The 27,169-nt window shown below is 33.1% G+C and overlaps 1 protein-coding gene across 7 annotated transcripts in view; it reads right to left on the bottom strand.

Annotated features, from left to right (window-relative positions):
* The window catches only part of LOC126819025 (microtubule-actin cross-linking factor 1, isoforms 1/2/3/4/5), a 150,119-nt gene that overhangs the window by 113,629 nt on the left and 9,321 nt on the right, over positions 1 to 27,169 (bottom strand). For all 7 annotated transcript variants that reach the window (XM_056100451.1, XM_056100448.1, XM_056100453.1 and 4 more), the window contains 4 exons: positions 25,305 to 25,366; positions 5,018 to 5,107; positions 4,637 to 4,714; positions 3,502 to 3,594 (listed from right to left, as the gene is read on the bottom strand). In XM_056100451.1, the coding sequence (XP_055956426.1) occupies positions 3,502 to 3,594; positions 4,637 to 4,714; positions 5,018 to 5,107; positions 25,305 to 25,366 (323 nt within the window). The remainder of the gene's footprint in view (positions 1 to 3,501; positions 3,595 to 4,636; positions 4,715 to 5,017; positions 5,108 to 25,304; positions 25,367 to 27,169) is intronic.

Raw genomic sequence — 27,169 nt, 5'->3', positions numbered from 1 at the left:
TGTATAAAACAACTTTAAAAACAGAACAATAAAATCTTGATTCATCCGACATTCTATACTTATATGTCACAAAAAGACATGTTAATGCACAGTTCAAAATTGGTGTGCTATGTACTTAAAATGTAGAAGAAGAGTGACAAACTTTTAAACTTGTAGCAGAACAGAGAATTCAAATCCAGTACTGGATTAAGATTTTTTTAGATCTCTGGGTTGACGAGGGCCCATACAGTACAGTATGGGCCCTGTACTGTTTACTATGTTTACTAAAAATATATATAAACAATATATAACGTGAATGCTTTTTTAAATAGATAATTTATACTTTGATCCAGCATTCACAAATGAAATAAATTTTCACTTAATCTCTGGAGGCCCTGCAACTGGACCCCCCTCCCCCACACCCCTCCCATCACAGTTCCTGAATTTATTTACAATGAGCAGTGTGGAGATAAATTAAATAGTTATTTTAGAAGCGTAATGCTCTTGCTGACGCGACTAAATCTAGCTTTAATGAAGCTTCAATTATCAGCTTTATTGCACCAAAAACAATTTCAATTGTAAATTGTGCATCCTGAATATCTCATTCAGCAGAAAACACTAGTTTAAATTCTGGTTAAAGCCATTTTGTTTTAACTCAATGGAAACACCATTATCAAGATGTTTCAGCTTAAGCATGGGTGTGATATACCTTACAGGTAGATACAGGTTTGGTATTCTGATGGTTCTTTGGTTTTCACATCATCTACTGGTATTTGCACACAAGTAGAACAAGAATTATTTTTACATTTCTTCTACTTTTCAGATCGTTGTCCTAGAAGCATTCTGTATCATTATAAATACCATAAGTTGATAACACCACCCATATAAATATTACTAGCCCTGTTATGATCATATCATATTCCAAGAAAAAGATATTAAAAGATATCCTAGGAATTTCTACCATTTCATGATTTGTTAGAGCAAGTAAAAACAACAGAATTAATCATTTAGACATAAAAGAAACCCTGTATCTGATCACTCAGCAGTTTTGTTAAACAACATGGAACAATTGATCAAATAAATACTATGTCTTCTAAAATCAGTTAATTTAAAAGCTTACACCATTTAAAGGATGTTTTAACCACTGGAAATGTCCCAAATCAATTCTTGACATAACCTTTTTCTCAGAGTGGAAGGTGTTGTGCTGATTTAACCAAGTGTCAAATTGAGTAAAGTTGTGTTAGTTTTGGCAGACATCTTTGTTCCTAGGCAGTTGAAGATAATGGAAAACTAATATACAATAGATAGAAGAAAACAAACCTTTCTGCAGTTACAAGTACATACTGGAAACAGAACATAGAATTGGGAATTTGTCATATTAGAAATGATTCTGAAATCAGTCAACACCATTTAAATAGGCTTTGAAAAGCATGGTCAATTAATCGAAGTTTACAGAAAATAAATTTAACAAATGAAGGCAACTGTCAGAGAATATGACAAAATCAATTTCCCACTCCTTAGATTGGCTAATAAAATAAATTTTACGTTAAAATCTTTGGATAGTAATTTACCGATCTGTTACATAGCTTTCCTTTCTTTTATTTTGTCACAAATTTACGATCAACATGAAGTAAAGTGGAAAGGTCTTTCTAATTAAGAAAATATAATTTTATAATATAGAAGAACTATCTTTTACTAGTATTTTTACATTTGTCTTTCCCCCCAAAGCTGGTTAAAGTAGCAATGTGTTTATGCAATTTAGAAGAATTCATCATCATTATTAGTCTGTGAAATATACCTGTTAATTTATTATCTCTCGATAACTTAGCTTACTATAAATAAAATTCATTTTATGGAATTCAGTTGCTATAATACACAGTATCTTTCTACTACATGCTAAGTTTGAACATGCTTTTTTTGATGAATTAATATCATTATTGATACTTTAACCCTTTAGCACTTGGTACATTTAACTATTAACTACCTCGGTTCCTTAAGGATATAAAATAGTATTATATTTCATACTAGTGTTTGAATAGCTCTCTGTATTGTAGGATTGTATACTACCATATTTCTTTGGGGCACTATAGCTATTCAAATGACACAGGCCGTTTGGGCCGTCTGAGGACCAATAGTTTTTTTAGAAAAGAAAAGTAAAAGAAGAGTGTTATAAATGCAAATGTATGTTACCAACTATACTAAACGAAATTACCATCGGTGAAATCCAAATTTACAGGAAAAATCAAATAACATTTTGTTACTAAAAAAAAGTTTTTAAATATCAAAGCATAATTCTTGGCATATCATGAAGAAAATAACAAAGTAGCATTATTACCAGTATACATGTATACATGTATGTGTGCTTACTAAATTGGCTAAATGTGGGTAGTAAATCTTGATTGAATATACATGTAACAATACAAATAAACATTTGAAACGGTTTCAGTTCATGGTACCAGTAATTATTTTATATCATTGCAGAAAGAAAAATCTTCACTTCAAAAAATTAGAGATAGAATGAATGATATAATATCTTTACTATTTATGTCTAATATGTTATGTAAGTAAGTAAAAGTATGTTTTATATGAGTCATAGATAAGTAGTATTATCAGTTTTTTAAGACACCCATAAGGTAAATGTTAGGAAAAATTGGGTATAGGAAGAGTAGCTATTTAAACTAGAGATAACAATTATTATCAGTTCAAAGTTTAGATAAGAGAGAGTCAGCGTCTCTTATTTACTCATCTACTCAATAATATTTATGTAAGTAAAATTAAAAGGTAGTAAGATAAACCTTAATAGTTGATAGCTTCCGGCTGCCTCTTAAGATTATGGTAAATGATTTTAATGTTATTTTGCTAAACATATGAATAAAATAATAATTCTTGCATCATCAGATTTCTAATAAAAATAACATGTTTGTAATTCATGTAAATGTAGAAAGAAAGTGTTATGAATAATTCACTTCACACTTAGTCTGTATTGTCTGTGTATGTCTGAGATTGTGTTATGTCATCAATATGTGATGCATGCACGTACAGCCAATAGTGTAGAAAGAAGCGATAATGTCATGACACATTCTCTTGTTTATTTAAAGATGAACATGATATGTTTTAAGCATGTGCAAAAAGACAAGAAAAGTTAGTAAATCAAAAGGTTTTTAATATGGCTAAATGAAAACAAATATGTGTACATTTTAAAAAGTTTACATGAAAAAAGAAATGACAGTGTTCCAAAACAATAATCGTCTGAAATTGTGATATTGATGGCTATTCTAATTTAAGTACTACAAAAATATATGCCCTGCAGTTCTTCTATAATGAGTGTATTTATATGGTATATTTATGTTCTTTCTTCTGTCTAAATTTGATTTGTTTTTTCTTGTACATTTTGTTCTGTATGGACATCTGTAACATTTAATGTATGTTGAGTTAGAAGGCTTCGTTTACTGGGTTGATTGTTCAATAAAATGTATTTTGTATGTTAGTAATTGTGTTGCATGTCTTTAGCAAAAAGCTTACCTGGAAATGAAGAATTATGGTCCATATTAAACCCAGTGTCAACTTTGGATTTCCATCCACAATTTCATCTGATCGAATATTGACTAGGCGAATCTGTCAAAATTAAATTCATGGTTAAAATAAAAGATCAGTGCATAAACAAAAGCATTAAATTAATTGTATCTACATTATTTAAACATTTATAACATAGCAAAATAATCCAAATGAAAAAAACAAAAGCTTTAGAAAAAATATTTTCTTTTGATTTGAATGGATAGTGCAAGAAGAGTTGTCTCCCCTCATTTGCAACAAAATGTAGCCATACTATACTTTTAAAACTAGAAATCTATGAGTCACATATAGCCGTCCAAGATTTCGCTCTTGAAGCAACTAGTTTCGTTCAGTTCAAACTTGGCAATACTATACACTGGAAAACAACCGGAAAACAACGGAAAACACCCGGAAAACACCATTTTATACTGAATACCGGAAAAACACTAAATTCTGGAAAACACACTAAATACCGGAAAATATCCTAAATAGGTAACCCGGAGACTAGCATCCTAAATAGGTAACCAGGAGCCTGGTCCTCTGTGTGCCTGGGTTAGGGTTAGGGTTAGTTTCCGGTTTATAGTATAGCCCTTCTCCGGGTTACCTATTTAGGTTGGTTTCCGGTATTTAGTGTGTTTTCCGGTATTTAGTATTTTTCCGGTATTCAGTATAACATGGCGATTTCCGGTAGTTTTCCGGTGTTTTCTGGTGTTTTCCAGTATATAGTATAGCCCGTTCAAACTCATCAGACTGAAGTGAGATTATGCAGCCGTTCCCTTTATACAGTCGTCTGGGACCGGAGCACAAAACGAGTCTTGGGTGGAACGGCACAGTGCTGTATAACTGGGGCAACGGCTTCCGTTATTGGTGAACATAAAGGCAGCTAAAATATTGCTGTTATAAAAATGCTTATTTGCATAGAATATGTCGTTTAAAAAAATTAAGTAAACATAACCAGACTGGGTTATTGAAATGCTTTTTTGGTATTAGATAACACGGTGGGATTTCCATAGCTAGCATAATTTGGAACTCGTCCGGGCATGCATTCTTAGTCTACAATCAGACATTTAAAATTCAACAAAAACATCAATCATAAAATTCTTACCCCTTTGAATTTGAGAAAATCTAATGCTATCTGTACATTTTGAATTTTGTGGAATCGCATATGTCCTCGCTCTCTCGGCTGCAGAAAGTAAATAAAATGCATAGATTACAATAAAATTACTATAAAGTCAATAATTTCTATAGATTGTGTTGAATTATACCAAGCACTCAACATACAAAATAACATTATCAAAAACTACATTAAAATAGTTGACTTTTATTTTCTTCTTTACATGTACATGTACTTTTGGAGTTTTCAGTTTCTGTTTAATGACCAGAATTGGCATTAAACCAGGAAAAAAAGATTGGCATGTGTATGTATTAAGCTTATGAATTGGGTCTAAAAAGACATCAAAAAGTATCAATATTTGTAGTAACATACCAAGACTTCATGAGCAAGGACTTCTAACAATGAGATCAAGTTATGGCCATCTTTAAGATCCTCAAATATGTCAACAATTCTTCTGCCAGTCTGGAAAAAATAAACAAATCAAAATTAATTAAAAAGTACATGTACATCATATTATAACTAATTATTACACCTGCTATTAAATACTTACCCTTTTAATTACTATATCAATAATATTCATCAATAAAGATATCATTTAATATTCTATCATACCCTTACTTTGTGAGAATTTGTATTTATAAATATTTATACCTCAGAAAGAATAAAGTATTGTTAATGCCAGTAGACTATTTCTGTATTATTTACTATGCAAATGAAATAAATGAAATGAAATGGGGTTTAACGTCCTACTGTTCTGCTCCTATGATGGGCTAATGAAGACGGGCATACGCCATACAGTGTGCTATGAGGGAAATTTTTGCCCAGGCAGTGGCACTATCACCTACTCTTATATCGAATTCCAACTGCCAAGGGATCTTTTACGTGCATTCCAATGTATACACAGGACAGCTGTCCTTGTCAGGCCCTCCGTCCTGCATCACTGACAAGGGGGAATCACGCCAGAAAATCTGGATGAACTTTCTCGGCCAATGCAGGGATCAAACAGCCGATCTCCAGGTTAGCGAGCCAGCGTCTTACCCACTTAGCCACGTGATCCCCTATTTACTATGCAACCGTCTTATGAACCATACATGTAGTTATGTTTTAGGCATATGAATCATTAAGTCAAATAACTAGTACTTATTTTCTTTCTATTCAAGTAAATAAGTTGTTGCAGGACTCTTTTATCTAAACATTTTGATTCTATTTTGTTTTGAATACAAGGTATTATTGTGAAATCATTGGTTTGAAGACTAATGGGAGAGAACTCTTGTCAGCCTGAAACAAATTTTTGACTGTAGTTTCAGATTTCGTTAATAAATTTCTACAGATGCTTTTCACATCATCTCCTTTATCTGATTATCAGGATGCATCCTAAAAAATCGCACACTGTATAACAGATAAAAAGATGCATAGATATAAACAACACAAATTTTGGTCTAAAACTAGGTTAAATAAATGTGGAGTTTCAGTGTTGCAAAAAAAAGAAAAAAGAAATTAACAATACAAATACGGTCAGGGATAAATAATTTTAAATAATCTAAGATTTGACAAGGCAAAAAACTAAGTGTATAACATTCAAATAAAACCAGCGGCTGCCAGGCAGGATACGCCACGTTTTGCAAGAGATGGATAGAGAACAAGCTAAACAAAAAGCAATTTTTCGTACCATCAAGGGCCATAATCCAGGAAGTTACGATCTGATATGCGTGAATATCGACAGGGACCAAGATTTTTTGGTTATAAAGATATATTTCAAGTTTCATCAAAATCAGATAAAAAATGTGACTTCTAGAGGGTCCAAAACCTTGATATATTTCAAGTTTCATCAAAATCAGATAAAAATTGTGACTTCTAGAGGGTCCAAAACCTTGATATACCATATATTCCACTATTTGCGCATGAGGAGCGGCCATTTTGTCCGGCAGTTTTGGTCCGATTTTCACGAAGTTACCTCTAGAGGGACCATAAGCTAAAAACATGATTTTTTGTACAATCAAGGACCATAATTCAGGAAGTTAAGATCTGATATGTGCAAATTTTGACAGGAACCAATATCTTTTAGGTTATAAATATGTATTTCGATTTTCATCAAAATCGGATCCAAATTGCGACTTCTAGAGGGACCACAACCTTGATATATTTACACTATTTGCGAACGAGGAGTGGCCTTTTTGTCCGGAAGTTTTTGTCTGATTTTCACGAAATTCGAACTCAAGCTTCATTACAGTGCAACGGTGATATTCAAACATTCTTTTAAATCGGATAATAATTGTGACCTCTAGAGGGACCACAAGCTAAAAACTTGATTTTTCATACAATCAGGGGCAATACTTCAGGAAGTTACATGTATGATCTGATATGCGCAAATATCGAAAGTAACCAAGATCTTTGGGTTATAAACATGCATTTCAAGTTTCATCAAAATCAGATGAAAAAAGTGACCTCTAGAGTGTCCACAAGCTAAAAACGTGATTTTTCGTACAATCAGGGGCCATAATCCGTGAATATACGTCCACATGAAAATTTAAACAGATGGGGGCATGTCAGAAACCCTAATATGTAAACCAGCAGCAAAGTTGTCCTTGACAGCTCTAAACTTCTTGTGAACCATTTTTTTTAAAATCAACTATGAATTTTAATTACTCACAGTCAAAATGCAAATTGAAAGACAACCCTTCGAAATTTAAGAATTAAAAGTTATAAAACTAAATAGGGTTCCTTATATTCCCTGGAAAATTCCATTGTAGGTTGCTTTCACAGGACTTCATAAATTTAAATTTAAACAGGGGATATCTCGATTTGCAATCCAAATATTCTAAATTTCAATTGGGTCCCACCAAATTTTTAAGCATTACATAGAGAACTTTTGGTGCCAAAAGCTTTAACAGTCATAATGTCAACAGTTAAATGCTGGCTTGTATGGATTCTCATGCACAAAAATAAAATAAACACAAATAAAGTGAATAAACTATTCTTCGGTGCCGATACCAGTCAACCTTTACAAGCATTTGTATATCAACGGACGATGGACAAAGGTGACAACAATACGCTTACCGTACATCAAATGGGCGTACAAACATTCTCATGCACAAAAAGAAATAAATCTAAACACACAAATAAAGTGAAATAAAGATTCTGGGGTCCGTAACCAGTCAATTTTTACAAGCATTTCTAAATCTAAAGGATCTTTGTAACTTTTAAAAAAAAAATATTCATGCATGTATAGAAACATAGTCAATGGGATACACGGTGCAGAAAAACCTGCACAAACCTGTGAAAATCTCCAGTGCTGCATTAAAGTAAGTTTAACTGTAGTAGATCGCTGAATACATAAAATCAACAATCATAGAAATATATAAAATACAGATTTTCATGAAAACACAAATTTTAATAATTTTATCTATATATCATATTCTTGTACTACTAATGGACATGTAACATTGAATATACAATGACAAGACATCTGACATAATGCTCCATAATCATTTATGTCAATATCATGTCATTACATTATGTAATTATAATGATATACAATAAAATTCAAATATGTCAATCAGTAATAATTAATAATCCTATTGCAGATGTCATCTGAACGAACTTTGATGTAACAATATCAGATTTAGCTAGAAGCAATACACTGAATCCAGCTACGGTACATGTACATTTGTAATGACATTTGATTCATAACTTAAAGATACATTATGGGAGATTCGATAACGAGTTGGTAGTTCTCACTATAATAGTTAAAAACTAGATAATGTAAAGGCAATCTGCTGAAAATTTCATTTAAATTGATCCACTATGAACCGAGAACTAAGCGGTTGAAATTTCCGGCTAGCTTTGATCTTCATTACTAAAGTCAGTACGATAAACAGCATAGTCTTGATTATCCATTTAATCGTTAAATCGTGAAGGAAAGTTATGCAGTAAATCAGCTCATAATCCACTAATGATCGCAGGCTAGCGATGCCATCTAGAGTCTAATTAATAATTTTGAGAACATTTCAGGCCTAAAGAAAGACCTGCAATAGACAGATTTAGCTCTTGCATAATGTATGTTTAAACTAAAGCTAACAAACTTTGTAGCGAAAAATAAAACTTATAAACTCAGTGTGCATTGTTTACGTGTTGATGCATATGTACGAACATTATTATATTTTATGCAATTAAATAGATTGCTGTTTTCAATCATAATTTTTTATTCCCATCTTTTTTCTCATTATATCATATAATCTTAAAGAAGAAATGTAATAAAAGTGAAAAATCTTCAAAGGGTTTGAATGAATTGAGTCAGATTAAAGTCTAGCAGCTGTCAAATATCACACGCATAATTGTATCAACTAAATACAGAATCAATACATAGCACCTAGTATTATATTATTATAAACTCTCACTGGTCATTAATTTAAATGAATTCAATTTCAAGTAAAGTAGAATAGATCTATCACAATAACAATATATGTGTCACATTTGGAAAAAGTGCTGAAACCATTGCCATAATATCCCATAGCAGATTTACATGTAATAAACTACAAAAAATAATTACAAGTGCCATTTACACAGATCCTTGCTACAGTGTAGCACATCTTATAGTTTGGATCTGACCATGATAAAATTCAAGAAGTTGTTCACATTTACAATATATGTATATGTGCCAGAACAGTTTTCAACATGGTTATGTGTGAACACCTCATGGAAATCTTAATGACGTGAAGGTCGCATGCTCAATATAAAGTCACTACCAAACACATATGTAAATTGTACCCCAAAAGTATTTATAATACCAGATCAAGACCAAATAACTCCGGTGAGCCAGTCTGGTTCAGACTTTATGCACTTCGGTCCATTTATGCTACTGAGAAGTCAATGGAGCAGTTCCATTTTTGTAATGTAATTGTGTTTATCGAGTCAAACATGTTTTTGTATATATATTGCTACAACAATATCAAACTACTAGTGACTCCTGCACCTGCTGTTATCTATGTCACTAAGATGTGAAACTTGCCAAAGCAGTTTTAGAATTTATCCGCCGGTAAGAGTGCAAAGAAGTTTAAATCTGAATAAAAGTATTGATATGAATTGAATTGCTTTGTGTAAGAAACAAAATGGGCATATTACATGCATTTACTTTAAAATGAGTCTATGGTCTGAGTTGGCATGACTCAGAAGTCCATGTCATGATGTCTTATTATCAGGGGGGTGTTAACTTCTCAAGACATTGGACAGTTTCATATACACATGTACATGTACAGTAACACAACAGCCCTTCACATCTCTTTTAATCGATGATTGTTCTGATAAAGGTTTGATTTACATGAGTTCGAAACATGGCCTTTAGCTCTTATTTCATATGCTTACGATAGTTAAAGACAAATTAAATGAACCTTTCCAAAGTACCTGATCTTTATTTTAATGCTTGATGACCACGTAAATGTTTCTTTAACTTAATCCTATAAAATTCCACACGTCTTTTCAAGTTTACAAACTAGAATTAAAGTAGCTTTCAAGAATATCTAAATGACCTTTAAAGAGAACTAAAGTTGTAATGATTATTTAAACAATTGGATTATCCTTTCTTAAGACCAATGGGTCAATATAATTAACAAGGCTTAATAGTTAGTAGCTACAGTTTACTTAGTTCACAAGCAAAAAAACCCAACTGAAATCCGAACATTAAGGACTGGCTTGTTAATGAATAAATACATTCATCCTTAAAGGTACGAATTAATAAATATGACAGTAATGGAATGGAACATTTATCAGAATCATGATATTCAGCTTTAAAGATTATAACACAATATCAGTCTGTGCATTATTGAAAGGAAAGAAAAAGTTTGGATTGAAAGGTTAAGACAGAGATTAACATTTCATATAAAGTGATGTAAGTCAACAAGGGTGGGACATTATCAAAACCTAGTAGTTTGAATGACAGCAGTAGAGATTGACAGGTAGATAAGATTCAATACAGATATAAGGGTAATCGTACAATATGGCACTCTCACACTCTGCCGTGTAGGCCTACCGTCCACCTGCCGGGCTATTAAAAAAAAACAGAGTCCAGAACGTTGGCAGAACGTTGGGTTTTGAGCGAACTTGTCCCCGACCACAAAAAAAATTAATCTTTTCAACGTTTCGTTGCCATCTTCTGACCGTTCTCACCGGGCGCATACCGGGTGTTGAACGTGCTTCTACCGTCTTCACCGCCCAGATTGACTTTTGTTGAAAATTTCGGCCGTTTCCATACCGGGTCTCGAACGTGTGCACCGGGTTTGTAGCAGCCACCTACCAGTCACTTAGTGTCCCCTCACCGCTCGGAGCGTCCTGTGAGCGAGTTCCCGACTGCCACAAATACCCCGATTTGAACGGCAACGGTCAGTCTGCTCTCCATTTTTCTTCAAGGAAACTCCACGACACTTCTCCTCATCTTTTGATCACATATTTACTGCATTATGCCACTCAAGAAGGGTAAGCCTAGGGGGGGAGGGTCAGGCAGACGCCGTGGAAGCAAAGCAGCGGATGTATCAGCACCACCACAGAAGAGGGCCAAGAGGAAACCTCCTTCTATTGTCTCTGATGTGTCTGTTGATGAAGAAGTTCCTACCTCCTCTAGTTCTGAGGAAGAACAGCCTACTGCTGCTGAGGCTCAGGCTCAGACCTCTTCTAGTTCTGAGGAAGAACAGCCTACTGCTGCTCAGGCTCAGGCTCAGAATCAGGATCAAGAACAAGAACAAGAAAATTTACAAATTCCTGCTGCTTGGTCAGACGATGTTCAATCCTGGCAAATATCTCATCGAAAATGTCGGTGGGCATCCGCAGAAAGTTCTTGAAAGCCTTCGGATCTTCTCTGCGTATTTCAACCATGAGCTGGTGGTAAATGCCAAACTCCGGCGACGCCTCACCCACCCCCTCATCCAAGCGCATCTCTTGCGTTGGCCTCTCCGTGCCCTTCTGTGGTTTCTCCTGACAATGTGGTCCAACTCATCACGCTCACGCTGGGCAATAGCCAACATGTACATGAGTCGGACCCTGTCAGGACAATCCATGGTCAGTTGGTCAGTTGGTCACCGACTCATACGACCATGTACACAAGAAAAAGTAAAGCTCATCTGACGAAACCCCTCTATATATACCCAATAATTAGTGACAAACGGTGGCACACGGTGACAAAAGTAAATTTGTTGGTAATGGCACGTTCATATGACGCTACTGTGAAGGTAAGGACACGTTATGGACCCGTTATAGGACGTTATGGGAACGTCAAGGCGTTAACAGGATGTTACCCATGCGTTAGGGAGGTGGCGCCTTCAGAATCAGGCGGTACCGCTTTGGAAACACCCGTTGGCAGTCCGGTATGAACACTGTAATGAGGACGGTATGAATACGTTATGAAGACGGTGGCACGGTATCAATACGACCATGACACGTTCACAACCCGCTTACAACCCGTTGCAGACGGTGGATTTTTTTTTGCCCGTTCATCACCGTTCTGTAATGGTTTATGAGCATGTTGTGAATGTGTTCATACAGTGTGACCGTTTTCATAACGTATTCATACCGTCCTCATACCGTTCAACACCGTCCTCTTGCCGCTTACTTGTGGCCGGTGCAAGCCGGCCAAAGTTTTGAACATGCCCAAAACTTTCGCCGGGTCCCACCGGGTGTAAATAAGCGCCAACGCCCTATTAACGAGTTGCCCGCTTTGATAACGAACCACCGTGTGCCCTCGCCATTCTCCACCGTCCGCAGACATTTTCGCGCACGGTGGCACACGGTAGGCCTACACGGCAGAGTGTGAGAGCCAATATATATATTTTGATCCTGAGAAAGAAATCTGGACTGATTTTTACAAATTTTTTACAATGTACAAAATGTAGGTCTGAAAGTCTTTACAATATGAAGTGGCTATAATAAGCACATACAAATACCTCCTTTAATAGATATGGCCCATGTATAATAAGTCCAATAAAATCCCTTTAATGCAAAGCAAAATCAAGACTGTAGTTTATGGACTTCTGAAGGCGAATGCAAAGTTGGATTAAGATTCCATGGGGCCCTGGGCTGTAATTCAAACAGAGTTCCTCCATCAAAATGATTACCACTATTACCAGTGTAAGTAACAATAGAATTTAATTCACATACTTATTATTATTACATCTTACATTTACAAACTTTTCTCATAGTGAAGTCATCAATCAAGTCAGTGAAGCTCAGGGAGCTTACAATTTCAAAATAGAGAGCAGACTCTCTTGTCCTGTGCAAATTTTAAATTCATTGGAATTTTTTAATTTAAGGGATTTTTTTGTGAAAATCACCTGCCACGACCCATCTAATAACAATTGCTATCACATATACATTGTAGATACATGTACCTATTATAAATTGGATAAGTGCTATAAAGTTGTATTGGCTTAATTATGATCACTGACTGATACTGGCTAAGGCTGACCAATATTCTTAAAATCTCTTCAGATCATTTTAATGATTGTAGATGATTTAGGTAAAAATTTAAAACAACTAGATCACCGTAGGTTACTGTAGGTAATAACACTAAACAATAAATCTACAACAATTATTCATATACTGGTAGTATATTCATTTATCAGTTACCAGGTCAATATGTGTGTGTGTGTATTCTATCTATATTAGAAGAGCACAGAAATCAATAATAACTACTCTATTAATTTCTATAAAACACTGTCAATGATAATGGCTTATAAATTATCTCACAGTGTTCCAAAAATCCAAACTATGAAAGAAATCTACATATACCAGTAATAGCCTCTGATCAAAAACATTTTGTTCTTAATAACAAATATATTCTTAAAATATCTAACTGTATTCTTAAAATATATAAATGTATTCTTAAAATTATAATTATCTTTTGCAAAATAATAATGAAACCATTACAACAAATGTCAGAATTTTTTAAGACAAACTTTGTGGGTTTTTTTTTAAAATAATTAACGGTTCAAAACTAAACCACCAGATGTGTTCTAAAAGAGAAGAGATCGACAGATCTTGTTGTTCTCTTCAAGTGTTACATGTACATATATGTATTTCCATGTATGTATAATTTAAATGATCTACATATTAAGTGCTCTATCAACCTGAAAAATACAACAAGCAACTTATGATCGATCTAATTAAGCCATGTCAATATTTGGGAGTTTACCTATTGAACTTAGAACTTGAACTGACCATGTAATGACCTAAATGTTATAATGAAGAAGATTAAGCCATGTCAATATTTGGGAGTTTACCTATTGAACTTAGAACTTGAACTGACCATGTAATGACCTAAATGTTATAATGAAGAAGATTAAAGGTGTATACATTAATCAGATCTTTATCAATATTTTTGTAATATATATAGAAACAGATTACATGGTTGGGTGTGAACTGTAAATTTTAACAAATACTGACTGTATGAACCTACAATATTTATATCTATTACACTTGTAACAAATCAATGTGTTTTTTCAACATTTTTATCTAAAAGACAAAGCACCCAAATTTGTAGGAGTTACTGATTTTAAATTGTTCACTGTGAGTGTGACATCTCATGTTAAATCTTCACTTATGATCATGCTAATAAGTCGATAACCTTGTTACTATTACTATTAAATAATAATAAATTTCTATTTCTAGTCAATATATGTTTAAAATATAATCAATGGCATAAAATCAATAGATAGAGTCTAGACACAGTGTGGAGGTACATGTATATCAAGGTATTAAATGATATATAAATGTTCAAGTGTAATTGAAACTGTATATATGAACTTCTACATGTAGATGTTCAATAATTAAATACAAGAATGTAAATTCACCATGTAGATTGTAAACTAAATTATATCTTAAAATTTGGGGATATTCATTGGTCATTAAAAAAATATACATATTTGCCATTCATTATGCAAATTTCAAAAAAATCCGTCAACCCCTTGTGGATATACATAGGCTTTGAATTTCAATTTAAGAGTTGTACAAATGTTTTAATGGGTTTAAGTACACAAAGAAACACTTTTTTTCACTTAATGGTATCATATAAGAATATCTAAAAAAAAATCACAAAGGATTTTATGTCATTTCTTCTTTGATGTAACAACCAGAAACCTTGTGCAGGAAGAAGATAAATTAAACTGTATTAAGCCCATGTTTATAAAACAAGACCCCTCCCATTTTATATAAATATTAGCCTTATATTGACATATCAAGTTGCAATTCATCCACAACATACATGTAGGCCTATATTTATTTATGTACATACTCTGGTATTACTCAATAATGATGGTACTGAAAATGCAAAATATGAAAATTCATTTTTGGTGCCTAAGATTCAAATCTAAGGATAAATAAACACATTAAGACAAATATATGTATCAACATTGTTGTGTTGCATCATGTATGTCAGTATGACAATTTTCTTGTGTGAATGTCAATTTCAGTCAAGATCATGTGATGCATAAGGATGTAAATATCATTTGTACACTGTATGTCATAGATTTTTACTTCAACTGTGACATATTTCAAAAATTTACACTGTAATACACATGTACAGTCATTGTGATACACGTATTGATTACTTTACATGTAGAAGTATAGCAACAAAAAACTATGATACCATGTAAAGAAGTAAAATTTATGAATGAAGTATTATAAGGCAGGTGATATCTCTTCACACCCTACTTTAGACGAAGTAGATGAATCATAATGTGAAACTTAAAATATGTTACACTAGTCTTCCAGTTACTAAGTAAAGCTTTCCTCTACAAAATGCTACTGATTAATGTACATGTTAGCTTATTCAAAATCATGCTTTTATAGTTACATGTACATTCAACTAAGGGTGTGACGATTAGTCGGTTTAGTCGGAGTCGGTTAGGTTTTACCTACAAACCGGTTCAATTTTCGGGAAATCGATAGTCGTCTAAAAAATACAGCATGATATAAACCAGTCGCCCGAATATTATAACATGTTTTTTTTAAAAAGATACATGTATTAACGATCGACAATTATGGGGGCGAATAAGCAATAACCTACATCATTGATAAATGGTCGACATTCGACAATAATAATAACGAGACAGTATATACTATATTCCGTAATCGGTCGTGGATATTCTCGCGATTACAAGCAAGTGTGTTTTTGCATACCTAATGAAGTTATTTTAAGAATACGTTATTTGATTGGTCGGTCGCTAAGGTCAATGGTTGAAGTGCCCAATCAGAAACAAGCAATCCTCTAGGTAAGGTCAATAGGCATGCGCACTGAGCTGATGCCCAGATACGCTTTCTCGTCGGTTTATCACTAATATTATTGATCAATACGTCATTGTTTGAAGTTTTTTATATGCTGTATTTATTACTTTTATTAAAAAGGTTAAACAGGAGATTTGAACAAACTACATAGTACAAACAAAACCAAATTTTTTAATGTACTGGACACATAAAACATAGAACTGTATGTATGTCGCCATTACAGTTTTAAGCTCGAATATAAAGGCCAGTATATTAGCGTGTATTGTAGACTATTGAAGACTAATATTTTTCAGTTAGTTTTCATTACCGACTAAACAGAATCGGTTCGTTTTTTTAGCCGCCGACTAACCGGTTCAAGTTTTGCTTAGTCGTCACACCCTTATATTCAACAGGTTTTGAAACACTGTATCCTGGCTTCAAACACTGTCCGTGCCCCAAGCAACTAAGGGTGCATGTGCTGAGAGGGAGAGTAATGGGTTAGTCCCAACATGGCCTAGATTAAGTTCAGTAGATGCTAACCACCATTTCTCTCTCCCTCTCTTAATTATTTTAATTATTTGCTTTCATGTTAGAACTGATGGTAACTGGGGTATTCAGAGACAACCCATAAGCAGTGGAGAAAAGCTACAAGATTGAGCAGGCGAACCTATTCCTTCACACGAGATCGAAATTGTGATGGTTGACCTTATGATCTGAATCCACACGCAGATTTCCTTTCGTAAATCGTGTAATTTAACCTTATTTATTTAAAACCATAATTTGCATAAATAAGTTTTGAGTGCATTTAGCACAGTAGGACTAAGTATCTCATACACCTTGCTTATTGTAGGCCTACATATATAATTTCACTGAATTTATACATGAGATATTTTTGGGGCTGCTAACAGCTCACATAACTTATTCATTTACCCCTAAAAAAAAAGATTTCTTGCTTCACACATAAATAATGTCATTTTTACTTAAATCAAATAAAAATATAAATATGAAACTGTGGTGTAAAAATAAATTCCTTTTTCTTTTTGTGGAGCAGACATTGCCACCTGAATTTTAAGAACTTATTTTAGATGTCAACTCACTAATATGACACCAAGTTTGAGAGAAACCAGTTAAATTTGAAACATTCAAGTTCTGTATTCAGAATTTGTCTTGAATCAGAGAGAGAGAGAGAGAAATGGGGTTTAACATCCACTCAACACAAACTAGGTCATTTCGAACTAACACATGGTTCAATTTGATTTCAATAATTCGCTTGCGCGTAGGGGTCTTTAGCAGTGGGAGGAAACCGGAGGACCCGGAGAAAACCCACGAGGTTGGACAGGCTACCCTACTCCTTGTCACGTACAACTGGGGAATCGAAACCCCGCCAGCTGACTCAATGACAGACCGTATGATACAGCGCAGCGCGCACGTGCTAACCAATTGGCCATCCAACCCCTCGTCTTGAATCAGTTTCCAAGAGTTTATTCAATGGTTCAAGAGAGTGTATCCCTGCGCAAGTATTCCACATGCAAATCTCAAAATACACTGTACTACATGTATATAGATCCAGATTATCAAAATAAAAATCATCACCAATAACTTTAAAATTCATCATAGGTTCTACCCTTTTTCTTTCTTTTTTACAAAAATTGTGGTTGCCTAGTGGTGACGTCATTACAGTTTGACGTAATTCTGAAAGTGACGTCATCCTGGACAAAAGTAGTATGTGTCCAAGCCATTGAATACAACCATACATGTAGATTATTCAATAGCTGTATTCAATGATATTTGCTTGTATTGGCATGTAGTTATAGAATAAATAAAAAGGCTAAGTTTTGGCAAGTTTTTCATTTATTGAATTTCGTTCAACTGAAACCATCTTGATTTAAGGTGGATATTTTGTGGTTGTACCATTAAATTATAAAATATGTTTCTTTAAATATCAAATAAACAAGCCATGGTTAATTATGTTTCAAGTTGTCTTTGATGACGACAAGATGAAAACTAGTTTGTCTTCTTCTAATTCTTTATACGTGTATTACAACTTGTAACATTTTGTAACCTGATTGTCTCATAAATCATAAAAAAACACCCATAATATTCTAAAAGCCTAAACCCATTTGGTCAAGCTTTTTCTGAATTAAGCACCATACAAGCAATTAGCCTTGTCAGATTCAAAAGTTAAACATGTATTTTACAACTTCTATTTTTCCCATTTTGTTGTTGGTTTTCTATGTATATGTACATGTATGGTTAGTTGTATATTCACCTTAAAACTCAATTTCTACATACAAAGTGTGGATAAATTAGTATAAATGAATCGGCTAGCCCTGTACGCCACACAAGAGCATCAATCATTAAAGGGAAACAATAATGTTGATTGGAATTTTCAAAATTTCATGGAGCTAAAATGGTTCAGTTTTGAGTATTTATCAAGACAAATGCAGTTTAATAATAGAAAGGTGCCTTGCCACTATGGTAGATTACATAAAACAGCACCCTTGCATGAATTTTAGTCATTACTCCTTACTACTTTTAAAGATGTTGGATCTAAATTTATGTAAATAGCTCAATAAAAATTTTTAATGGCCATCAATCCAACATATTAGATGAACACAATACCATCCATTTTCTGAAATCAAAGGAAATCAGCTATTTTCAATTCAAATTCAATTAATGGTTTTCAAGGTTTACGATAGAATAATTTAATTTTGGCTATAGGTACATGTATTTTGTTTCTAATAAACAAGAGATGATATTGATTTCCAATCCTGTTGGATGAAGAGAAGACATGTTGTCACCATGGTGATGTGTTAATATAATAAAATCCTACTGGTCAATATTGGTACCGGTTTTAAGAAGACCATGATATTCCTATAGTTACATCATAGGAACAGTCATAATTTGATCAACTTAGTGAGATCATCATCTTTTAATTAGGTGTTTTCTGAGTACTGAAATACCTTAAACTTGGTCGGACATGAATGGATAAATATATCAGAAATTCTATTCTGACAGCAATTGTCAACTATATGTACACGTAGCTAAAGGCGTGTACACAGCACTGCACACCAAAAAGTATTTGCCACCAACAGGTGGAATTATTGTCGGCAATTGACAAAACACCACCCACCATTGACCATACCCATCTAAAGTCCCTGATGTTTTGTCAGCAATAGTATGTCATACATGAGAATTCCCCATCATCTTCATTGTAAAATAGAGAAGTTTATTCAAGCATTAACCTAAATGATCAGCTTATAAAAACTAAATATGGTGGCGTGCATTTGGAAATTAATTTGATCAACCCCATGGTTTATCAGTGATTTATTATCTGCTATATATGCAGGGACAGTCTGTCGTGTAATCGATATAATTTACCAAAAACCAATAATTATAGAAATTTGTGGACAAATAATCCTTTAGTGTGGGCAGGGCTTTATACTTTACACAGAGCAATTTTAGTCTTTCTAACTCAAAAACACCTGTCTCTTTAAAAATCTGTTTACGGTCATAAGATCTAGTAATAAGCAGTCATATTAGAGATACCGGTAACTACCATGTGTGTTAATTTCGACAGCCATGGTTTCAGTCTCCGAGATACTTTATACACAATCTTTTACATGAGTAATACTGTCCTTTGCATTAATCACACTACTTGAATCACCAGAAGCAAGTTATAAATTTTATTGTTTGGAAATTGAACTTTACAATACATACACATTTATTTTGGGTATTTTTAAATTAAAGATAACAAAATTGCTTTTCTTGGAAACAAATGTCCTAATGGTAATTACATTGTAAGGTACATGTATATCTGCATATTAGTATTACAATTTTTATACAGGTGGATGCAAATAATTTCTAACAGTACCATTTGTCCTAAGTCACCATCATATGTATCATATTATTTTTAGACGTTATGTGTAAACATAGATATGGCCTTTAAAAACCCTCTTTAGCATTGTATTGTTACTGTGGGATATTAGTTAGTGTTAGTTGTATTTTACGTCCGCTTCCACCGAGGTGATATCGCAGATATATTTGACCATTCTTTTTCTAGTCATAGCCAGGAGTGGGTTGAGTTCATTTAAGGTCAAATATGAGACACAAAAGACAGTATGTTTTTGAAACATTGACCTGAATCATGATGGGTTTGATTACCGTTGAGACCCCCTTTGATCCATGGTTTGTAATTGTCCTTTCATAATAAACACTTTATTTAAACAAGCTTCTATAAAAAAAAAATACTGTAAAGATAAAAATCCTGGAGATTTTAAAATCTAACCGAATATGTCTGACAGTAATGTAACCACTGTAAAATGACATGCCAGGTACTGAATGCTATTGAATGGTATCAGTGAAAACATCTGTCTTTATGATCCGAGTAGAAACAACTCAGGGTGTTCTACATTAACCTCTTCTTGTTGCTAGGATTTATAATAACATTGTACAGGTATCTCACATTTCTAACACAATACACAAAGAGTGTTTTTCTTAATAATAGACATATGCAAATGATTGCTCCCCCGTCAGTACTTTCAAGCAATAGGTACCATACATTTAACACGAAAGCCTAGCCTTATCGAACTCTATGTCATATAAATTAACATATTCAATTACGACTGCATACAAGTATAAGAACATTGTCCTTTCCAAGAATTAATTTTTCTGTGTGTCAATTAAAAATATACACACATAAATTGTAGGATTGACAACTGACAGTTGATTTCCAATTGAATATTCTATCTATTACCATGGGACATAATACCATACAGTATGTATAACTAGTGATATGTCATTCAAGTCTCATTTATTACACTAGAGGGTTAAGTTGGGTGCATGTACATGTAGCTACTTGCTTCTAAATACAATATAATGTTGTGTAATCTTGTTCACTTGTAAATCATTTTCTGTCAGTAAATATTTTTAAAAATCTCAAGAAACAAGTACAAGAGTACAATGTGAACCAGGAACTCACCATGACATCGTCAACGCCTTCTTGGAATTGTGACTTCACATAAAAAATGATGTGCAATTGTCCAAATAACAAGCCGATTTATACTCTGCTAAGCGAAGCGGAGAACTGTCTTTGCATACCTTAGTGTGCTTTAAAGCCCTGCCTGATCAATTTTCAAGCATAGCTTAGCTTTGCAAGTAAAGCTTCACTTCGCGGCTTTGCTTACCTGAGTATAAATCAGCCTTTAGGCTTTCTTTTGCCACAAGAAGAAGAAGATTATGGAACCATGTTCCTGGTTCAAAAAACTACATACATGTAATTATGTTTTTTTAAAAACTTACACATATGTTTCAAATCACCTCTGGTCAAATCAATTTCATTGTTCAAATGAATATTGTTGAGATGATTTTAAACAAACTGTAATATGGGTAATTTTTAAGTAACCATAATTGATTACTTTGGTTGATTTTATTTTTCTTAGCATGGGTCAGACAGAAGGTTTATATATACGTATCATTCCCCTGTTGTTCATTTTGAAAGTTCTTGTGGTAGTATTTTCAACCAGCCACTAACTTACAAAACAAATTTTCTACAAATTGGCTCCAAGGCAGTAATGTTTTTAATCAATTTCCAATATCACATGATAAAAGATAGGATAGTTTAATCAATACAGTTAAAGTTGATGTACTGGTATTGTGTTTTTGATGTAATACATGTACATAGGTAAATATTGTGATGCACATTTACATTTTACAGGTAAACTGTCTGTACCTATATATGTTGAATTGTCAAATACATTGTTGCACTTTGTTGATTTAACTAAATTTAGCCTACACAAATTCATTTATTATTCTACACACCTTCTGTCTTTATCCTTTCAACACATTCACAAGGAAACATTTAACTTCAATACTCTACAGAATTTTAAAGTGATTTACTTTTTTGCAGTATTTGAATATAACATAATTCTTTGTACTTTTCAATACGATTCTAAAAAGGATTTCTAAACCCTTTAACTTACCGATAATTTATTAATCATATATCATTTTAAAATTGAATTATTAGCATATTGTTAAGTGTCTGATAAATACTACAATTTCAGAGTTTTATCTATATATGTAGGTTGGTATCAATATCACATTAACCATATAAGAAAAGCATGCCAAGCATTTTAAAAACCTGTAAGTTGTAATTAACTTACAGGGTTACCAAGACATAAAACTGAAATAAGTAAAGTCAGACATCCACCACATCTACAAAGCTGTAAAACCAGTTATTCTTGTCAAAATAAAAATAAATCAACCCCTTCTTATTTTGATGAACTATAAAACCATATATGGCTGTCCTATTTTACTCCTTTGACTAGGGACCCAAACATATCTGATTACCAAAAGAAAACAAAATTTTATATAATATCAACTTGCTTCTAGCTAACGTCTCTATTATCTACAGTACATGTATTTATTCTATATTATAGAACATCTCAAATTCAAAGACGTGTTAAATTTCTGATTAAAGACATGTAACTTGAAATATATCCACTGAGACAGCTAAGTATAAGCAAAATATCAAGGAAAAAGAAACTTTTAAAAATGTACTTACTCGTGAGTCGTTTATGTACATTGTACATATGTATGAAAAAAAACCCCAAAAAACTGTCCAAGACCAGAGCTACATTTACTGTACATGTACATCTTAACTTTTCAAGACTTATTGATGACAATCTCAAGTATTTTCTATGCAATACTTTCTCATTTATAGCATATCTATAAATTTATACATTTTGTTTTGTCATAAAGGTGCTACTTCAGTAGTGCTTGTATTTTGTCAGGTACACATGGCCACTAAAATACTTATTTCAAGGCCTGGAGATATCTCAAGTGAATAGAATTTAGAGATTACCGATAAGTCTATTAGAAACCAGTGTTACAAATTTATTATCAGGGATCAGTTTATGCCACAAATAAAATGCATAAATAAATGTACTGTGTTATGAATTTGAATTTTGAACCATTCAAGCATTCTTATTTTTTTGTACATGTATTTTGAATTGATGTCGACACAGTTTTAAGTCACCAAATGCTAAATGAGCAAGGGATTTCTTAATGTAATATAGTCAATAATGAACTATGCCTATATTTAGTCATGGAATGAATGACAAGTTGTCATTTGAAACTGTAGTCGCACCTTTCATTCTTTACCTAGATCAAATACAACATTGAGGTCAATGTGCTCATCATTTACCTACTTACTATTTATCTTTACTTTTTAAGGTGAGGAAGAGAGAAACACAAATTAACTGTATATAATCATTGTTTATTTACTAACAGACAGATCTTACTATACATGTACATGGTCAAGTCTATATGTACTAACCCACAAACTCATTAATATTACATGTATCATTTTGCCCCTTCAAGGTTATTTTAAAACTACATGTATACATGTGGATGCTAGATCAAATTGTTTTCCTGCAAGTTTATAACATTTTAGAGTGTGCTCAATTTAAAACATTGATTTTAGTTCTCAAAAACACAAGGATTAAAGTCTCCAAATTCTCCATTCTTCGGGTTATGTTGCGGTAAGAGAAATCTATCAAATCATGATTTTTAAAGCGAAGCTAAATGTGTTGTTTTATTGATTAGCAAGAAGAGTAACTTGGCCTGTAACATTAATAAAATATGATTACATCTGGAAATGGAAGAATGATACAGAAATCATGAAAACATTCCTAATTGTACATGTACATGTAAATGGAAGTGTATCATAAGAGAAATTTTACAAAAGTACATGTACAAGTACATCAAAATGGAAAATTCTACTATGGAAATTTGAAAGTGGTATCAGAACTAGACTTTCTGTTTCTGTCATTTTTTAGTTGCAGTTAATAGAGGCAAACAGCAGTTGTCAGCTTCAGGAAGAGGGTCAGTAAGGTTCCATTCCCTTTAGCATTTTTGCCCATCATATTTTAGTAGTGGTTAATATAGGTCAACAAAGTCGTCAGTTTTAGGAAGAGGGTCAATAAGGTTCCATTCCCTTTAACAAATTATATTTATTTTTTTAAGTAGCATACATGTACATGTATCATATTAAGAACACTAGAATCAATATTGTTAGTTTACCTCTAATTTTCGGTGAAGAGAAAGATTTAGGATAAGACTTGATACAGATGAAGACATCAAATTTGATGACATATAGTTAGGGGTGGGCTTTACATTTACTTTTAGGTCATCCGAGATACCTTTTATTGTTATTTACCCACCGTTTTCACACTATTTCAGTAAATATCAGAGGTCCACTTTACCATTTATCCTTTACATACGATCTCAGGTGTAACCTGTATTAATTCAACCTCGTTATGCAAAACATGTCCAAGACTAAATGTCACTTCATACGATCAGTTCAAAAATAGATTAGACAGATTCTTGAAGACAAACATTTTGAGATTTACATCTAAAGCTAAATCTATGTTAAATTTTACTAGGTTAAAGACATTGTCAGATCAAAGTTCTGATGTTAATCAATCTGCCAAGAATTACCAGTAAAGAATGAGATCAACATATACAGTGGTTCAATCCTACAAACATATCTCTTCATATGCTAAAACAACTTATAAAAGAATTAAAAAAATGTGATGAATCTGAACGTTAACAAGCCTAAACTGTATTTTCATATAAACTTACAGTGCAGATAAAATATCAGTATGTGTAAAATTGTTATTGATATTGTGAGTTATTCATGTATAGTCTCAACATCTTTAAATATGTCATATACATGTATCCCACCACATGGAAAATAAAAGTTTGTATTTCTCTGAACAATTGTCCCAGTGCTTCATATAGTTGTACAGCACTGGTTTTAATGTTTTTCCTTTAAACATGCATTGAAAGATTTATATCAAGAGTTGGCTGTTCTTGCTATAATAGTTCAAAAATAGATCATGAAGAATGAATATCTTGAAAATTCCAGCCAATTTACTCATTTCTGGGCTAATTATCACTCTTCGAAGTTTTCACAATATAGTCCCGATTGTCAAGTACCATTGTTATGAAAATAAACAGAGACTCGATTATCCATATTTAAATTCATCATTAAATGTGTTCAATCCACTGAAAAATACCATCATCTGATGTTCTAGAGTCGATTATGGTCTTGTCATGTGAATAAGTGTCTAATTTGAGGCCAAAAGACAGACCGGCAATAGACAAATTAAGCTTTTACATAATGCATCTTTAAATAAAATATATTTCTAAATGTTATGTTTTTGCCTTATTGTACATTACAATTATAGTGTGCTCATGCACATGTACCAGTACTTGGTTGTGATAGGCTTACTATAATGTCGAGTGTTGACCATAATCCATCGTTAGATAACATTACAAAACATGTACACATTAAATGTAACTAAAACCAGGTAATTCTTACCAATTTACAATACTTGAAATATTTTCTTACCTTTATTAAATGTTTGTTCACCCATTTTGTAAATGTTTTCTTCTGAACAGCATCTCTTTGATCTAAAACACAAAATAAAGTAATTTTATGTACAAGACTAATAAAACTTAACATTTCATGCCTTATTCAGATTACATACATGCATAGAGATTACATACATGTATAGGGAAACCTTTGTAACCGGAATGCAAAGGTGGGGGACATAAACCAATTTTTTTCTAAGCTGGCATATCTTGGCTCTCAGCTAGCATAGGGCATGCACAATTCATTATTTTTTTGGTGGAAATTTAAGGTTTCAATTAGGATATTGTCGGTGATGTGTCAAAAGGGTGTATCTTAGAATTTCTAAAGAATAAGAAATAGAACCTTTTGCATTTCAAAATTTCCACAATTCAAGATACAACATTTTGACACATGATACCCAGAACAGTTCTAATTGGCGTCGAGATACACAGCTTAGACAGAAATGTGTATATTAATTGGGAGATTTTAAAAATGCAAAATAGTGTATTTGACTAATTTCCCGAGATACACCCTTTTGACACTTCACCGACAATATACCTTATACATGTAGTCTGTGTAAACGCTATGCTTTCCTTACATGTACATGTATATTACAAGTAAGATGCAATGTACATGTATTCTTGGCAATCTGAGGAACAAACAATTTTGATCATCTTGGAAACAAATCACTAAAATCTGATTAAGAGCAACAACTCAGAAAACCATTAGAATTTGTTTGGTTTTTATAAAGTTCTTCCCCATGCTAACGTTTTGTATACAAAACTTTTAATACTGTATCATGGATTTAGCTGTTCCAAGTCATAAAAATTCATTGAAAATCAATATACTTGTTCGTCTTAAGATCTTAAACTCTGTGTATCAATCTGAAGTCAATCGGATATTAACTTTGGTCCCTAGAGCGTCCACAAGATTTTTCAAAGTGATCAGGGGCCATAACTTTGGCAGTAATTATCAGAAATCTTTGAAAATCAATAGGATTATTCGCCTTGTGACCTCAAACACTGTGTATAAATTTAAAGTCAATCAGATATTAACTTTAGCCTTTAGGGCATCCACAAAGTTTTTTGAAGTGATCAAGGACCATAACTCTGGCAGTAATTATCGAAAATCACTGAAAATGAATAGACTTGTTCGTCTCATGACCTTAAACACTGTGTATAAAATTTAAAGTCAATCGGATATTAACTTTAGACTCTAGAGCGTCCACAAGATTTTTCAAAATGATCAAGGGCCATAACTCTGGCAGTAATTATCGTAAATTGCTGAAAATCAATAGGATTCTTCGTCTCATGACCTTAAGCACTGTGTATAAATTTAAAGTCAATAGGATATAATAACTTTGGCCTCTAGAGAGTCCACAAGATTTTTTTGAAGTGATCAAGAGCCATAACTCTGGCAGTAATTATCAGAAATCGCTGAAAATCAATAGGATTCTTCGTCTCATGACCTTAAACACTGTGTATAAATTTAAAGTCAATCGGATATTAAGTTTGGCCTCTAGAGCGTCCACAAGATTTTTTGAAGTGATCAAGGGCCATAACTCTGCAGTAATTATCGGAAATCGCTGAAAATCAATAGGCTTCTTCGTCTCATGACCTTAAACACTGTGTATAAATTTAAAGTCAATCGGATATTTAGTTTGGCCTCTAGAGCATCCACAAGATTTTTTAAAGTGATCAAGGGCCATAACTCTGCAGTAATTATCGGAAATCGTTGAAAATCAATAGGCTTCTTCGTCTCATGACCTTAAACACTGTGTATAAATTTAAAGTCAATCGGATATTAACTTTGGCCTCTAGAGCGTCCACAAGAGTTTTTGAAGTGATCAAGGGCCATAACTC

The sequence above is a fragment of the Patella vulgata genome, chromosome 4 (genome assembly GCF_932274485.2).
Source record: "Patella vulgata chromosome 4, xgPatVulg1.2, whole genome shotgun sequence".
In the NCBI taxonomy this organism is placed as follows: domain Eukaryota; kingdom Metazoa; phylum Mollusca; class Gastropoda; family Patellidae; genus Patella; species Patella vulgata.
Note: the sequence above shows the minus strand (reverse complement) of the source record. Positions and strands in the feature narration are given on the sequence as shown.